At 37.7% G+C, this 18,849-nt stretch overlaps 1 protein-coding gene across 2 annotated transcripts in view; it reads left to right on the plus strand.

The window, feature by feature from the left end:
• The window catches only part of PPIL2 (peptidylprolyl isomerase like 2), a 74,308-nt gene that overhangs the window by 20,645 nt on the left and 34,814 nt on the right, over positions 1-18,849 (plus strand). For both annotated transcript variants that reach the window (XM_075041582.1, XM_075041583.1), the window contains exons 9-12: positions 8,935-9,010; positions 10,444-10,604; positions 12,132-12,207; positions 13,418-13,524. In XM_075041582.1, the coding sequence (XP_074897683.1) occupies positions 8,935-9,010; positions 10,444-10,604; positions 12,132-12,207; positions 13,418-13,524 (420 nt within the window). The remainder of the gene's footprint in view (positions 1-8,934; positions 9,011-10,443; positions 10,605-12,131; positions 12,208-13,417; positions 13,525-18,849) is intronic.

An 18,849-nucleotide genomic window follows, 5' to 3' on the forward strand; every position in this document is an offset into this window, starting at 1 on the left:
AACTGAAGGAGGAAAAAAAAAAAAGTGCCCAGAAAAAGTCAAGGATGCCATGTAAAAATGTGAATTTTTACAAATATATTTGCAGTTGGTCACTATGTCACTGTATCTGACTAAATATAAGACCTTGTGCATAATTTTAAGTTTTAGATGTCAAACTACACATAAGATTTTGGGGTTTTTTTGGTTAATCTTACCTGAAAATTTACAGTGACACGCCTGATTTATTGTGAGACTTAAGAAGTGCATTGGGAAAAGACTGGGTAGAGGAAAGGTAAAGATATGTCCGGAATCGTCTTCAGCTCTAGACAGCCAACAGTACTTGGTCTATGTTATCAAAAGAAACATGTTTTAGAATGTAAAGTATATAAACTTTTAGGAAGTCAACATGTTACATTAAGACTGAAGTTGATTGTCCATCTTAATCTTTTGATGATGCCTAAAAAAGTCAAAGCTTCAGAAAAGCATTTTTTATAGAAAGTTTCTCTAAATGTAGAGTAAAATAAGCAGCAAAACAGAGGATTTTCTTTAAGTGCTTGCTTAGAATGGTTTTATTCTGAATAGATACCAATACTGGCCTTTTACTGATTTTAGCAGAATTAAAACCTAAATTAAAACAGCACTGTAAATTTCACAGTGTAAAAGATAATTATTTACAGATGATGTTTAGTATCAAAAGATCTAAAAATTTTGTTTAAAAGTAGACATTTTAAGCTTGCATGATTTCAAAACAGGGGAAAAAAGATTCAAAGATCATTGTTATTGGAGTCACGAGTTAGTGTGCATCTCATGAACAGTTAATTGCCACTAACCAAGACTAATACAGTCTAATTTGAATAGAAAAATATTTTTCATTTATGTCTAAATTTAAATGAAATACATCCCCTCTTTCCTACTCCCCAGTGCTGAACAGCATGTTTATAAATGTTTTTCCTCTATTCCTTTGGGCTTGTGGCGGTTCAAGCTAATGCAACAAAGTAAAATGTTTTTAATCCAATGGAAGCAAAAAACATAGCTTTTTCAGATTGAAAGCTCCCAACAGAATGTTATTTGAATGTAACTGCATGGTTGCTAATGGATTTGGAACGGTAAAAAAAGACAACATGAGTGACTAAAAATGTTTCTGTGCATCAGTGTGGAAAACCAAATTATTTTGAACAAATAATTGAAATGTACAGTCATTTAAAATTATTTCGATATTTTTTGTAGGTTTGGAATTGAATGTATGTATAAAGAGTGTGTTCCTGTTACATGCCTAGCTTTGATTTTTCATAAAAGCAAATGGATGCTATAGTCCCCTAAATCTAGCAATAGCTAGCAATTTAGATGTTCCCTATGTGGATTTTTATCAATATTTTTCATCTTCATTCTGTTCTTGACATGTTTGGTTTCTTTCTTGCTTGGATGAATATGTCTGGTAACAGAAACTAAGTAGATTATGATAGTTGTCCAGTCACTGGTACAGTCATCCTGCAAGCTACGTGAAGGTCACAGCCTTACATTGCCTGTACCTCTCTCACCTCCGTTTAGGATGATGTTGGTAATGCGTTGAGTAGATTTGTTCCTCTTAAGTAAACAACTCATTATGGATTGGTGTTAACTTCTGTAGTGTACAATCCTGAGGTATACTCTTCTCAAGTAAGTTTAGAAATAGCAAAGGTACTCTCATCTTGGGATTGGACTGGAAGAGATTTTGACCATCTGAATGCTGTTAACCAGCTGAAGTTTGACCCTTCACCCAATTAGCTTTTAAATATTTTTTTTCAAAAAAGGATTTTCAACAAACAGGCTAAAATGGCTTCAGGGTGTTGAATGAGAAGTAAGCCATTTAATATACTGCACAACACCCACTGCAAACTTGCACATATACCTTGATTTCTCCTAATCAAATGGTACCATACCCTGACTTGCTTTCTTGAGGCCAGAATGCAACCTAAAGTGGTATGACCAGCCTGGGTATTAAAATTGCTTATGTATATGTGGTATAGGAATCTGTCGTTATTTTCTCATCGTATTTTCTTCATGTAAATTGTTGAAAGGCAGACCAATGTCTCCTCTGCAAGCTCTCTTGTTGACAACACTGCAGGCAGCATGGTGGCTTCATACTGCCAAGCTCTACCACCTGTGGCTTTGTTTCTTAGCCAGAGTTCATGACTGCAATCTGTTGTGTTTCAATTTGTGGCTCTTGAGCTCTATCCCAAATCCCGCTTCTCTTAAAAACCTTTCAATTCTGTGTTGAAATTTATCACTTTGTTGCTTTCCCATTCCCCCATGTAAATTGAGTACTGTCGTATCTGAGAGAGCTGAAATAGAGTGAGTTGGTAAGACTGATCCTCCTGTTTGGCAAAAACGTAGATATAAAGGAAGTTGCTATAAAAAACATTCTTTGCTTTGCAAATAACAGCTGAATAGGACTGTCTGTAATAGCTGTGTTTATCAATAGGAAATAGCGTTTCCAGAGGCTGACTTTGAATGTCCTAGGAAGCAGATGGGGTACCTGTGTTTGCTAGTGAAATACAACATGATAAATGGAAAATTTGAATAATGTATGTTTACAGATTATTTGTATGATCTCTTTTTTCCTTGTTGATACATAAAGGGCAATCCTACAGCTGCTAGGGATGTTCTACCAGAATAGCTATTGACCTCAAACTTGACCTCTCTCTCCTAATGTATATAATTAAAAACAAAACCAGAAAATTTTGCTCTTTCCAGAAGAGAGAGAATTGCATAAAATTTTTTGTTCTGGTCTTGCTGCTAAACATTATTCAAACAGTAATCATAATCCATCCCTGTTATCTTTTCTGGTGAACACCATCTCAGCTGGTCGCTTTGCTTTTACTGATGGTTAATTGTGTCCTATTAAGTTTACTTGTTAAAAAGGACAAATTATTTTGGATCTGGAACTAAAAAAAGGAAAATCACGACTTTAGTTGTTAATAACACTATCTTAGATCTATGATGTACTTCTCTTTGTAAAGGAATCCACAGTGCTTCCTGCACTTACATATACAGAAATTGCTTTTTTCTCTGTTGAAATGCGAATGTCCTGGGGTAGAGCATGGCAGTTTTTCATCAACATATGGTGATATTATCCAGCCCCTCAGGGCAGGAGGTAAAGAATAATACCATATCCTGGTGTGCAAGATACATTACCAGAACTGGAATGTAGTTATTTAGGCAAAAGATGTCATGGATTCTGGTTTAATATCTTGCTGATAACAACAGAAATACACGTGACATTATTCCATATTAAACTCTTCCTAGACACTAGCAGTCTTAATATGACTGGATTTTTTAGACTGTAGCTCTCTACCCTCAAGTTGAAATTTCGTTTTCTTAGCTGTGAGGTCTTGCCACAAACTCAAGTCAAGCTTTCCATCTGTAGTGCTGGTGTTAACTTTTTTCCAAGTTTCTCTCTCCTTATGGTTTATTATTATTTCAGATAATTTTTCTCTCAGCTGTACTGGTTCGTATCTCTTCTAAATGGAATACTTCTGTTGTATTTTGTCTGTGTTTCCTATAACTCTAAACCCACTTGTATTCTTTTACCTTGAAAGATGATCAGCTCAGCCTAACTTAGCATCCCTTGCAAATGTCATGAATGTGCTACCAGCTGACAGACAGCTAAAGTACTTCAAGATTTATTAGTTACACTTAATGTGTAAGGTATGATGTAAAGCACTTAGAGACCTGTGGGGACAAGGTTATCTGTAATAGGAAGGCTGGTATTGTTGAAGCTTGTTTGCAGTGTTCTTATCCCCCTCTTCTGCTTCCCATTCTGGTACATTGCTGTTCATCATTTCACTTTGCAACTGTTTTAAAGGTAGGATTCAGTATAGCTTTGAAAGAGTTTTGACAAAATAAGATCGCATTAGACTGTGATTCAGAAGTAGGTGATTGTTTCAGTCCTGTGTTTTACAGGTTTTCAGCTAGTTTTCAATCTAAATGTTTAACCTAATTTGAAGTTATCTTCCAAAGTAAATTTTTTTGGTGGTATAATTCAGGGTTAGATCTCAAGGTCTGCTGTCCACCATTTAATCTTTGTGACAAAATCTAATCAACAGTCTGGTAGAAATTATTAATAATTACTGTTACTGTAAATTCTTTGTGTGTTTCAATCATATATTTTGCAAATTATTCTTTGTGTAATGATGTGGAACTTAATAGCAGGCACATAAATAAGTATAATCTGTATTCCCTTGTGTAAGAGTGGGCAGGCTGAAGCACGTGCTTGCCCCAGCTCAAGATGCACAGAGAGAAACAGCGTGAGCTAGTGCTTTGCTGGACACGGTGGTGGGCTCTGAGAGTCCTGTGGACTTCTTCCCATCACAACAAGTGTGAGAGGATCCTGAGGAGAGAAAACTTAAGAATGCTGCAATACCCTACTTTCACATCCCATTTGGTAGGAATTGTTCAGAACAACTTCCCCTTTAGCCCCCTGTCAATTCTTCATCCTCCACTGTGTCTCTGTTCACAAACCAGAAACCACGGCTCTCAAATTTGTGAAGATACAGCAGAAATTATTCCTGCTCTGGAAACTCTTAGAAGCTATAGCTGGGCTGTATGCTGGCAGGGGAGGGGAGTTGGTGAGAAGTGTGGTTTTGCTCAATGGCAGTCCTTTCAGGTAAAGCAGAAGCAGACGTGGTCTGTTCCTCTTCACAGGAAGAATTGCAGTAAACCCCCCCAACCCTGTTGTGCCAGTGGTAATAGGCACAGTCCTCTGATGACACCCTGCTGAGAGCCTTCCCTGATAGATGCACGCTCACAAATGCATCCATTTTGCACCACAGAAATGGAGGGGGGTTCCTGGGAGAAATAGGAAAAAAAAAAAAAAAAATCTGGGTAGAATGCAAACAAGTTTGCTGCCACTGAAGGAAAAAAAAGGCTCATACTGTTATGTGCTTCCTTATGTCAATTTTATTGTTTCTGTATAACCTAATCAGCAATGGATAAGACATGGTTCCCAACAAGCTGTTAAACACCGTTGGCATTTGTGGCAGGAAGCATAACTAATGAGCTAAGTTGGAGGTAGCTGAGCTGCACACTGTTAATTGATATTTCACTCCTCAGCTATTTCTCGTTTGCTCTTTGTGTGACAGGTCAGAGCAGATTTCCTCTTGGTTGTGGATGAGGGCTCTCTGAGAGTGAATCCTGCCCCAGTGCATGTGCAGAGTGGTTGGTAAAGAAGTGACGTGTTGGGACATGGTCAGCGTATGAAAGTAACAGTCCTGAAGATAATTAGGGATGCAGCATGGCCAAGCAAATAGTAAGAGAGGAATCAGGCCTCAAAGAAATCACACGGTCTAAAACTGCACTGGTTTTAACCTGCTTTTTTGGGGGGTTGTGTGTATGGTGCTTAAGATTAACAGAGTTTAAGCTGTTTCCCTAAGTAGGTGAAAGTGGAAAATGATAGGAAAAAAACAAGTGGAATAAAACTTGAGTTTACTTGTTTTCAGAGCTCAACTTTCATGAAAATGTCAAATATGAGATTTTTAATAGTCATGATAGTTAGCAACCCTTTGAAGTCTGTATCTGTGCTAGTAGTTTGCTAAACTAAAGTTTATGGTTTGTAACCTTAATAAGAAAAACCCTGAGACTGCTACACATAGTAATTTGAATACATATTTTTAAACATGCTAAGACAAACAAAAGTAGGCCAATTTACTCTTCATGGTTCATCTTCCTTTCTGGTTTCTGCACACTTACACAGAACTTATTTCTTTAGGCCTTTGGGCTCTAGGCCTTAATCTTAACAGGATTGGGAGCATCCCTGTGAGTCCAGCCTTTCTCTGACCAGGAGAGGCCATTAATTCATTAAAGCTCAAGGCTTTGACCATGTGGGTACGTCTGCCTGCCTGTTCCTGCGGTGTTTTGGTTGGACTGCTCTGAGTTTGTGCCCAGTAACTGTCATGGATGCAATGAGAGGAACTTGGCAGGCTAATTATTAGTGTTTAGACAGTTTTCTTCCTGAAGCGATATGTCTAAAGACCATGTGCACTTCTAAAATTTTCATAGACCTACATTTAAAAAATGTGTATCTTGTGTTGTAGGACTCTGTACCATCAGTAGGGAAATGGTTTGTGTCTTCTGTTGCACAGGTTGGACTGGTCAGATGTGTTTCTGCTCTTGGGGATGGTAGAAGCAAATGGTATCTTGTGTTTAACTTAATATTCATCACAGTACTGTCACACTTGGTATGCACATTTGTCTAATTCTAATCAAACTAATTCTAATCAAACTTCTAGTGTATCATGATGCTGTATTTTAGAGGGAGCAATCAATATGTCAACTACTTGTCCTAGGTGTCCTATGTAAGATGACACTCAAATTTCAACTTAAGGAACCATTTTTGAGGTTTTTTCCCACTGGCAGAGGGAAACTGGTTTTGGAGTAGGCGCGTGGGTTGTCTGCCTTCTCAATGCGTGTTGAGGCTCCTGCTGTGCAGAATCAGGAACACAAGGGACAATATTGTAAATCAAACATGTGTCGAGGTTTCCGTTTAACAAATGGCCCACCTGAATGTGATGAAGGACCTTGTGTGGAGGACCTTTGTCTCAGTTCTGGGGCTTGGGGTTGTCTTGGGTCTCTCAGAAAGCAGATGGATGGCTGTGGTCTGCAAGGAGAGGGAGCTGCCCTGTGGCCCCTGCTGTCCTTCATACCATAATGGATGCGTTGCCTATGGGGAGGTTAGCGGCGATTTGGAGAGCCCTGAGCAATCCCTTGCAGGGAAGGAGACGCTAAACATTTTTGCTGGAGTTAATGGCATTGCTCAACGCCTGCAATTAGGCTGGTTAAGCCAGGTAAACAATTGAATGAACTGTGGCTGTGAAACAGTTTGAACTAATCTGATTCTTGGTACCCTGAGCACAAAACACATGGTTTCATAAGGCACTGGCAGTTGTTATATCCTTTTATTTATTTTCAAACAATCAATAAATCAGTAAATCAAGAAGCTTTATTTAGAGGAATATAGTGAAGGTGTTTTCTGGTTCATCTTTACTGCTGTCTCCTGCCCTCCCTCCTCTCCATGAAAAGTCAGTTTCAGGAGTCAGTCTTGCCCTTCAGCTTTGCCATGAACGGCAGACATGTGGATTGCTATAAATCCATCTGTCTCTATTAATATTAATACACAGATATATATATATATATTTTATTTTTTTTCCTTTCCTGGAAAGGTAAGCAGTCTTACTTCCTTCACCTTTTGAGGTGGTACATTTATGTGCAAGGCAATGATTTCTGTCTGGGAAAGCTACAGCTCACGATTACTGAAGAGTATTTGGAAGGAGACAACCTGTGACTTCTGGAAACACACTGAGCCCTTTCTCCAGACTTTCTCCATGCATCTTGTTGACTGTCAGAGAGCAAGGCTGAAATTATCTCTATTCATACATACATAAATATGTATGCGAGGTAATAAATAATAAATACACCTAAGTGCTGGTGTCAGAGGATACAAAAATGGTTAAAAAACAGGTCCAAATTTCCTATTCCTTAGTAGTTTTATTTAAAGATTATCTGTTTCTAATGCAAGATCTTAAAGATAAAATATCTGGGGTTTTTGGCAGTCCATGTCTTGATGAAGATCTATTGGAAGGGTAGAGTGGGTCAGGAAACAACAGAAAATTATTATATAGTGGTTGGGAAAGAGGACAGCAGAAAGACAGGGGGTCATCTTTAGGGTACAGAATCACACAGCTTGATTTCATAAATGTGTTTTAGTTTTACTACCAGCAGTAAAACTAAAAATGCACTTTCTGGTGGAAGCGTACCATTTCAGGGATGAATAAAGAGCATAATTAGATCATTTAATAAGTGATGGAGCTACTAGCTCTGCTCGTATTAATCATTACTTTTACCAGAGATCGAATTGTTAGAACGTCTTACTAACAGTGGTGGTCCAAGAAGCTTTGTTAAATTAATTTAGGATAATAGTATTCATGTCAGTGTTATGGTTCTTTGCATAATAGGTTGTATTATTTTTATCCTGAACTTGAAACTATTGCATATTATTAAGATATTTTGGTATTTTAGATTTTGAATTGTTTCTGTAAGATAGAATTTCCAGAAATGACTGGGTGTCCTGGGCTGATGTTTTGACCTTTCAGTTCTGCAGAGGAGCTTGAGGAAAAAAACCTTGAAGTCATTGTAAGAAGAGGATTAAGGACTGTTTAATAATGGTATAATGTAACCTAGATCACCAGTAGGCATTCCTTGTCTCACTCTCTCTAACAAAACGTCAAAGTTATGCAGAAAGTTGCCTAGAGATAGTACAAAGACTTACAGTTAATGGACTGTATTTTTGCTGTTTTCCTTGAGTGGTCACTCAATAAAGTTTTCATAATGCCACTTTTTGTTGCTTTTTATTTTATTTTTTTTATTTTTACATGTAATTCTGTAAGCACAGGTTTCACTAGTAAAAAAAAACAATCAAACCAGTTCTGACTGCAAAGACTTACTTGCTCTGAGGTTTATTTGTATTTTGAAATGCATTACAAAAGTTCATAGAGCACGTGCAAATCAGGCACACTGTTATAAATAGGAGATAGCTAATGTGAATTTGCATAGATTTAGACCAAACCACAGAATGAAGCAAAGAATCAGGCAATTGCAGCTTCTCATTGTTTCTTCTCACTGGGAAAGGGTAGACTCAGCTTAGTTCTGTTAGTAACTTCTGTAGGCAAAATATGTGTAATATGTTTGGAACTAAATTCCAGATCCCTAAGGAGCCTACTGTGAACAGGCTCGTTGCTGGTGTCAGTTGGGGTTGATTGCTTTATATTTTTTTTGTCTTTCTGTGATTTGGGGAGTATGGAAGTTATTCTGTCTCTCCCTATTCATTTATTATGGTGGTGTCTGCCCTTCAAACTAGTCTGTAGCATGGAATGGGTGCATACCAAGCTCTCTGATATTTGGTTTTTTAATTATTATTTTCAGGATCCAACAAACCTGGATAAGTTCAATGTCTCAAACTTCTTTCATGTTAAGAACAACATAAAAGTAATTGATCCAGGTAAGGATGAACTGAAGGTAGGCTGAGAAAATACCAACCCAAATATGCAAATTCGAAAGACGTTATGGAATTGACATAGTTTTCTGGATGGACATCCCTCAGTAGCTAGTGGTAACTTTGAAAGCTTCTTGGAAACATGAATAGCTTGTTGAAACTGTCCTTTATACATCAAAAGGTGTTAAAAAATTTTGAAGCAAAGACATGATTCTTTGAGAAATCATTAACTGTCTCTATCAAGTGCTGTGCAAACACAGAAAGCATTCAATATCCTTTAAGAGTAGGTAGATGAGAGAGAAGTGAGAAGAGGAGGAAGAATAATTTGCCAAGAGGTCCCTTAGCCTTGTACCAGAACCAAGACAAGGAAACCTACATCTTCCATACCTGTCTGCTAGGCTCTCTTTCATGTGTATCAACAATGTATTACCCATCCTTCTGTCTGGATAATAATGGACATCTTCCAAGTTAAACATTGGTATAGATTTTTGTAAAATAGTATCAAAATAATTTTAATAATAAAAAATAAAATGTTCTTTTTTTCCTCTGTTCTAGATTTCTAAGAAGTTTACTTCTCAATTCTTTTGTGATTTTTGGATAGCTAAATGCTTAGTAATATCTGCTAATATTAAATTGCTGAAGGAAAAAAATTCTCCTTTGCCCTTGTGGTTTCCATTAGAACTGTTTCTAATGAGGTCTAATTGCTGATTCTAAGCATGGTGTGTTTTTCTGGGTCTTATTATGCTCATCTCATCTCATCTCTTTTTTTTTTTTTTTTTTAAAGATACTAATTCTGCAAGCAAGCATCTCTCTTTTTGTTTACCTGCTAAAAATAAGTGGGTATTATCTCAGAGATGGAATATTTAATATCCAGCAGATAGTAGGCATACCAAGACAGAGAACAAGTGAAACTTTTAAAAATAAAAAATTAAATAAATTTAAAAAATCAATTTCTACAGTCCAGTCCACCAGCCTTGTCCCCCTGGTACCACATTAAAGAACTGATCTTGGGATTTTTGCATCACAGGCCTGGCCATTCAGTGACAAGACAAAGGACAGAAGTTTATGTTGTACCCAACTATATCTTGTCTTTATTATTCTATAAAAATTTTACAAGACTTGCATGAACTTAGATACTTTCTAGTGGTTTCAAAGGAATTTTTGCAGTAGTTGATTTGAAATTGTTTTTTTCTTTTATTATACTTCATTGTATTGGCATTTATTGTGCTATATTTCAAGTTATACTGTCATTAGTGTTATGCATTGCTATTTGTTACTGTTTCTGCAGGAATAAATATAGTTACTAGACCTTTTTATTTAAAAAAAAAGTAGAGATAATATCTAGAATATTTTTGTGTAACTAGATATGTAATAAACTGAAGGAGAACAAAATAGAATTCTTCTTTTAACTCTGAATGATTTAACTTTGTCTTATCTAGATGAAGAAAAAGCAAAATTAGATCCATCTTACTATTTAAAAAATACAAATACAGAGACCCGAGAGACTTTACTTGAGCTTTATAAGGAATTCAAAGGTGATGATATTCTAGCAGCTACTATGAAGGCTCCTGAAAAGAAGAAAGTGGATAAACTGAATGCAGTAAGTTGACTTAATTTGTAGTTTGGCGCTGACTGACTTCTTCAGAAATGGTAATAGATGTTTTTCAGCTTACAGGCCATATTGCAGTATAAACAGACACTACTCCTTCTGGTTTCTGTTAATGGAAATTTGTCATAGATGAGAATATGAGAATCATTGGGATTCCTTAGAAATACGTTGTATGTGTCAGTGAGTTTCTCTTTGTTAAATCATTGTACATGACCAAACATTTTAGAAATGGAGCACAATAAGAAGGAAGAATCTTTATGATGTGGTTATGATGTATATGTTGGCAGAACCTTTTTTCCCAGGTTGTAATCTCTTGCTTTGAATTTGTGTTATCATTGCTTCCTGCAGTTATTGGCAGAGAGAACAGGCCTTAAGGGCTGTGCAAGTGAATCACTTCTGGTGTGGTCAAATATATAAATCATCCACAGCTGCTTCTCCATCTTTTTCCAATAGAATGCAGGATTTTTAGTGGAATATTTTAAAGGATGTTCTTCCAGGTGCATGTTACTGAGTGTTTGTGGCTGTCAAGAGAAACAATTCATCTGCATCTAGACTTCCTACATCAAAGGCTGTTTTTAATGGGCAAGACAGAGTATTCTTCTTTCCTTTAATAATTCTGGGATGTTTGTGTCTTCATGCTTTGATTACAGTTACACGAAAAGGAATAGCAATGCAGCATATGGCTTTTAATGAGAAGGCTTAGTGACAGATTAGGGAGTATATGTGACCATGGGATCACATTTGCCCCTTTTTCAGGGCATCTTAGTGTTATAAGAAAACAAAAGATGTAGGGAGAAAAAAAGAGGTGAGAGACAACGATGAGCTCTACACATGTTGGAGAGTCAGATTGTCAGGTAATGATGTGGATGGGCATAATTATAAACTTGCATAGGATGCAGTGTAACCTTATTGACAAAGCATTGGCCTGACCTGTATTCTTTACTAATTCTTTATTAGATCTTTGTAATTTACTACAAAATCCATGTGTGACATTCACATTTCCTTTCTGCAGGAGAATTGCAAAGCTCAAAATAGACATTGGGAACCATGGGACAGTGCCTCTGCATGCAGAAGGGCTGTGTGTGGGAGGGGGGGGTGGTTTGCTTTCCTCCACCATACCTCTGCGGTTCACTTGATTCTCCTTCCACTTACTCATCAATGTTGGAGAATTTTACAGATGTCTTGCCAGCAGTACTCCTTTCATATCTCCACCTGTGGACATACAAATAAATTCTGATAATGGAATCTTTGCATAATGATGTATTAAACTGTAGTGGAAGCAATAAGCCCCTTCAGCTCAGCACATGGGCAGCCTTAACTAGAGTTTCATCAGAGCAAATATTACGATAACAGATACAGAGTTATCACTGCATCATGCATTTGTTTGTTTCTATAGGAGCTAGAGCAGAAGTCTGCCTTCAGAAGGATGACATTTATGTGTTTCTAGTATACAGTATCTTTAGTAGATAAATTCTAAGATCTAATGTCTTTTTCTCCTGCTTTTTCTTCTGTGAACAGGCTCACTATTCCACTGGAGCAGTAAGTGCTTCCTTTACCTCCACTGCAATGGTGCCTGAAACTACCCACGAAGCAGGTACCAGAACTACCTAGCTACAAGTTATTTACTTTCCAGTTTTAAATGTGTTCCCTAGCACACATACATTTATGAGGACTGAAGGAATGCATTGATAATTGGTCAGTACTGATGCCATGGAAATGTACTCCCTGAGTAGATATATCCTTACTTTCCAGTGAGCTCATTCTGAAAATAATGGAGCAATTATAAATTAGCTTTGGCTTTGAATGGCAGTTACTCATGTTGGACTGAAATGAATGAGGTATTTTCTATGCCTGGGGACCACAAAATGGGATATCCACTTGTGTAAGTTAGGAATTAAGTATAATCTCTCCTCAAATAGCACACAAAATCTTTACCCCCTTCCTGGCCTAACCCAGTATTGGTTAGAATGGCAGCAAATTTTGTGGTGATAACTGTTGATTTACAGCTTTTCAAGGTTACACAAAAATGCACTTTAGTACAATAAAGTTTTTCTTTCATTCTCCAGCCTAAACACAAATGTATAGAATTTATTTAATTTGAATATTGATTACATAGCTGAGCAATTAGTATTCCCAGTTGAAAAGAAAGGTCTTGCTTTTGGCACTAAAATGCAGGAAGTATGTCATACACTTAGGCAAAGGTTGAATACATTGCTAAAACTACTTTTACCAAGTTCAGTTCCTTTACTTAGTGGATTACAGTGATTTGCAGGTGACTCTTTGAGTGTTGAAAATATCTGACTAACTGGACATTTTGACAAAATGGAAGTGCAAACTTCCTAGATTAATCCTTTGGTTTGACTTTCCAGTAATGTTTCCAGTAACAGCTTCATTTGTTTTCAGAACTGGGTAGGTCCTCATATGTCAGCAATTTGTGGTTGACTGATGACAACCTGCTTGGCTTCCAAGTTTGACAAGAAACAATTTGGTTTCAAAGTAACTTTTGTGATTGGTAGACATTACTTGAAAATTATAGTTTGTAATATTGAATGCTTCTGTGAATTAAAAATATAGATGATATTGTTGGGTCTCGAGGAGTTGGTGGTTTTCTATAATGGAAAGTGTTTTGCACAGAGATTAATATGAGGTTATCATAGATAAATTGCAGAGTACAATCCCTGAAGACCTAGTACCCCAGGGGAAGAGGTCAGACAGTAGAATCTAGCAATTCGTTTTCTCATGATTTCTAAAGATCAATGAGTAAGCTTCCAGAGAGCTAATTATTGTCTTTTGCTTTGATACAGCTGCTATTGAAGAAGATGTTGTAAGATACAAATATGTGAAGAAGAAGGGCTATGTGCGACTTCACACTAATAAAGGAGACCTAAACTTGGAGCTGCACTGTGATATGGTACTGTGTGCCCCATAAGATGAACGTCTCTAGATAATGAACAGAATGTGAGCTGGCAATGGAAATGTCCAAAGAAAGGAATAGTGTGTAGTTGTAATAGATATGGACAAATAACTAGCTTTCAGTTGTTTTGGTGTGTTTTCATACATACACAGAACTCCTTTGTAAAATGTATATACATTATTTTATATATTATACTACTATATGTATAAATGTTCTCTGTAAGTAGTCCCATACATTTTAGACTTACAACATGTCAAGGTACATGTTTAGAGCTTCAAAGGGTCAGGATTATAGTGACCCAAGCAATGACAAGGAAGGCAGATAGAAAAAAGAAGAGCACACAGAAGAGAGAATAACCCAAGGTTACACACCAGGTTACTGGCAGAACCAGGAAAAGAACTTCAGTGAAACTGAGAGCAGTCTGTCTGCCTGAGTACATGTAGTTAAGATCCCCAGAAATGGTTAGATTTACTTCTAAATCCTGAGCTTTATGGAACAAACCTAAATGAAAATCTTAGAATATGTTTTTTGCTTCCTGCTGTCTCAGTTTTGAAGGTCCCTGTTTTCAAACATCTTCTCTTTGCCATTAAGACGTAAACATTCATTTAAAAAAAAAAATGGACTAGAGTTTTTTTGCAGTCAATACAGTCTGCTTCTCGTGGAAATCTGCAGCTCTTAAAATAATAAACATGGCAAAACTTATGATAGACAGATGAGTTGTGGCGACAGTGATGTCTCAGACGTCACTGCTTGCTAGTGTGCTTGCTTATTTATGTGTACAACCACATCTATAAAAGGAAAAGAAGTTTTCAATGTAAAAAGCCCCAACCTTCCTTTGTTTACTGAGATTTTTATCTCAGGAGATTATAGGCCTGAAAATAGATGGTTTAGGAAGTTGAAGGATGTGACTAGGAGTTTAAATGGTAAAACTTCTGCTTGTTGTGACTCACAGAATTTAAGGACAGTGGTGCTGGCTAGGAGCTGGGGTGCCTGGTGTGAAATCCAGAGATGCACTGGGACAGTGCATCCTTTTTTGCCTGGGAGAAAGAAAAAGGACAAGCCTGCTAGCTTTCCCTTCTTTTCCTTGCTCTCATGTGAGTAAGGAGCAGGATAACGTGTAAACATCTCAAGCTGATCTATGGAAACAGTATGAGAATCTCCACAGCAGCCTATCATGCTAGTAATTCTGTAGGTCTCTGTCATCCTTACAGGTGTTTTCCATGCTCTTAAATAGTAACACTATGTAATAAGGCAAAAAGCAGAGGATGTTAGTACAGCAATATTTGGGGGAAGCAGCAGAATGAGCAGATTGCATTGAATCATTTGTTTTGCCATATGTTCTCAAACTGGCTCCTGGCTAATGCAGGCTGACAGCAGCTATTCATATCAGTGTGGGTTTTTTGGCCACATGTGTGACCAGTGTCACTCAGTCCTGAGGACCCAGTCTCAATTGCCCATTATAAACTTCCTGTATGATATCCATTGTGTTTCCTTTTTTCCAAATGAATTCCTATTCATCTCCCTTTCACACACACTGCTTCCTCATATACACATTGGAAGTGTGCACTGTTTTACACAAACAGACATGCTTGAACATTGGCCTCTACCCATCTGTTTCTTTCATTTCTTTGTGTCAATTAAATCTGTGTGAATTAAGCAGACCTTTGGCACTGCAGAGGGGAAAAAGGTATATATTTAGAATAAGTAGGAAAAACTTGCTGCTTTAAGGAGATTTTCACAACATCCACTTTAGGTCATCATCCTAGGTCTATTAAATCAGTTCTTCCGGGAGGCACTTGTTTTTCAACCTTTACTATATAAGGAGTTTGTGCTTCTAACTTTGGTTTTCCTGAATCACACTGAGGTTAGGCACGTAAGGTAGCTTAGTGCAGATAGCGCAGACATCTTACAAACATGTAACACATATATAGGTCACAAACATATACACAGATCAGCTACAATGGATCTATTGAGATTGCAAAGACAGACATAGAAAATGGGGAAATGCCAAAATCAAACCTTTCTAAACACATCCAGTTCACCCTGCTTGTGAATATGCATGGTAATATTCTTAATTAATCATATGCTGAGTTTTTTTATCAGCTCTCCTGGCTTATTCAGTGCACAAGCTGAACCAGTTCTGAGAGCTATTTGGAACTATGTAGTGAAATGGTTTATATGCAGGATTTGGTTTTCCTGCAAAAGTGTAGAATGTGGGTAAGGTCTTTGAATGCAGTCAGGGGGAACTGCATTGTATCATAATGCTTGCCCAAATTAATGTTGCACAGACTTTTTGGTGCCTGACTTTTCAGCCTTCATGATTTTTTAACGTAGTTGGCATGGGTAGTACCCCAGCTTTTCAGAAAGAAATGGAGGAAAAAATTCCAGCCCAGAGTAATGTATTAATACACACTGAGATCACCAGCAGATTTGAGACCCCTGGATTTGGCACACAGATCTGTGCTACTTGAGTGAGTGGGAGAGCCAATAACAGTATTAGGTTGTCATTGCTGTTTGAATTCAGATGAACTGTGTGTGATTTGGGGAATTCATACATCTACTCTCTCAAGCAGTACAATTGCAGGAGCAAGTATATGGTTTATAAGCCATATTACAGTGGTGCTTAGCTTTGCTTTTTAAAGAGTGAACACTGCCTGCCTGGTTGTTGTCTTGACCTGACCACAGGCTCCTTTTTTTAATTGCTGACTGATATCCTGTGTTCTAGTTATTATGGAAGCCACCCTAGCAGTGGTTGTATTTGCACAGTACTGCAAATACATGATCGTGATATGCTTTAGGAAGCTTGAGGATGAAGTTGCTATATAAATATCACAAATGAATACCTGTGTCCAGAGGTAGGACTTGCAAAATTCAAATTACATTTTAAAATAGTCTTACAGGTTAGATTTCAATATACACTTTGAGGTGAAGTCTTCTTGCTGAAATAGAGAACAGGAAGTGCCATACTTGGTGTCTTAAAGTTTATGTCAGCTGAGTCTTCGATTGTATTTTCATGCCTATGGGCTGCGTTTAAGCAAAATATTCTTGCAGTTGTGCTCTCAGCAGTCTGCACTGCTTCTGAAGTCTACCCAGTATCTCTTTGTCTTCAGTACGCTGCTTGGGTTCTTACTCTCTCTCCCTTCACAGCTGTTCTGTCTCCTGTTCTTTCTTTCCCCCATTTTTTGTGAGCTATCTGACAGTATGAATTGTTTGGAGTTCAGTCCATATGTACACGTGGAAGCTTTTGTTTAAAAATAAATCTAGGGATCTTCATATACTTGTACTTTAAGATGCCAATCAATAAGATTGATAGTGGTGGGATTCGTCCTAGCACCAAAAACCTAATCAAGAAATGTTTTGTATTGATCCAGGGGAGGAAATCAGTGCTGCAGTGTGATTGAAGTCATCAGTTACTTTGTGACAGGATTTAGAAAGAGAGCATGAAATAGGGCTAGAATCCAGATACTTTCTGTGTTTGAAATTACTTCTTCAGACCATCAGAAAACTTGACTTAGGTTCCAGAAAGGTGATCTGTGGTTTAAGTCATTGACCTGAGAAAAGGCAATAAAAACACTTTGGAAGATAAGCTGGATTTTTTTCCATCTTTTTGAATTTGTGCCTCAAATGAGCAAAGGTACACTACTGTTCTCTCTTTGCATTGTAGTGGTGTGCCTAGTACTCTTTGTTGCCATTTGTTTTTCTCTTAGTCTTCTTATTCAGATACAGTATGTTCCTCCTGATGGGGACTAATCAGATGGCCATTTGTTAGGGCCATTTTCCAGGAAGCCGAGTTCAGCTGGGCATAAGCAACATTTGTTGTATACACTAATTGGAAACAAATTTACAAAAATCGTACTTGCCAGAAGTAATTCTGGCAAGTACAGAAGATTTAACAGCATCCAACAAGTGTTATTCTTTCAGCTCTAGTCTCATGCATTGCCAGACAAATAAATGATGAAGAAATAACTGATGCAAGGCAATGAATGTTGCTGGATTTCTTGTATTTTATTTGCTGTGGTCCTTTTAGCTGTTTGAATCAGGATGCTGCTGGGAACAAACGTCTATATCATCCATGTGTATTCTGCTATATTAGTCACTATAGTGATGCAGTTATATCTTGTAGGTGGTGGAGCAGCCTCCTAAGGCAGGGTGGAGGCTTTACCCTGTGCAAAGTCAAATTGACTTGGATGAGGGAGTAGAAAAGTAGTGTGTTGTAATAGCTAGAGTGGAGAACTAGGAGCTGGTAAACCCTGAATTCTGTGCCTTTGCCACAGACTTGCTGCATGATGTGGCTATGTCATTTGGTTACGGATTTTTTTAAATCAGTGGCATCCCATTTTTTATTTCACAGTGAGCAATAAATATGGGCATAATTTTGAATCCCCGGGCAGTAACATGTATCACAGATGCCTGATTGCTGGAGTGGAGCTACACAAATAACCTGGGCTGCCTGTTGGAATCAGCAGCCCTGCATAAGAATAGACAGAGTAGCAGACTCCTAGTCTCTGCACCTGTGAAAGGGGATAAAAATTCCTGCCTTTCCCTCTAGGTTGCTTTGAGGCTTTCTTGTTCAGGGCTTGTACTTTTTTCTTTTCATTGCCATGGAAATATATATATGTAAAAAAATTTAACACTCCAGAAGACCCTGTCAAAATGATGAACAAGAGATTTGGTGTACTATCTCCCCTCTCTCCTTTTTGAGTTCTTCTCATACAAGTGGTCACTCTGGGATAATGATCTGGTGGTTAAACACAAGCCAACAGCAGTAATTGAATACTAATCCGTAACTGCCACAACAGTTTTTGTAAATTCGCCTGTCTCTCTCAGGCTTAATACTTTTAAGGGCAAGTTGGCATAACAAAGAAGAGCGCGAGATGGATTTCAAAGCTTCATGCAGCACTCCACAAATGCTTTTTGAGGTTTTAGGACCTGGCAAACTCTGCTTAATGATGATGTCTTGGCATAACTATCTGAAGAAGCCATTATTCTACAAACACTGATGTTTTAATCTTTTGAGGCCCTCTGACCTGTTAAATATGCCTGTGATCTATAAATGTGTAATCCAGCCCCTGTTCTTTGAAATCATCTCTCCTTTTGTGTGAGGGACTGCTCTGAAGATCAGAAGCCTGTGAACTTCTTATCCATTTCCAGTGGGAAACAAGCGAGTTGCTGAAAAAAACCTTTGACCTCCTGGCATGACGAGGTTCCTGTCTTCCCAAATATCTTATTTTCTTTCTGATTTAAACATCCATTCTACTCACTTTCTGTCAGCATCATCGTGGCACTGTCTGGCAAATAACTGGCTGATGTTTTACCAGTGTC

This window comes from Buteo buteo, chromosome 11 (genome assembly GCF_964188355.1).
Source record: "Buteo buteo chromosome 11, bButBut1.hap1.1, whole genome shotgun sequence".
Lineage (NCBI taxonomy): Eukaryota > Metazoa > Chordata > Aves > Accipitriformes > Accipitridae > Buteo > Buteo buteo.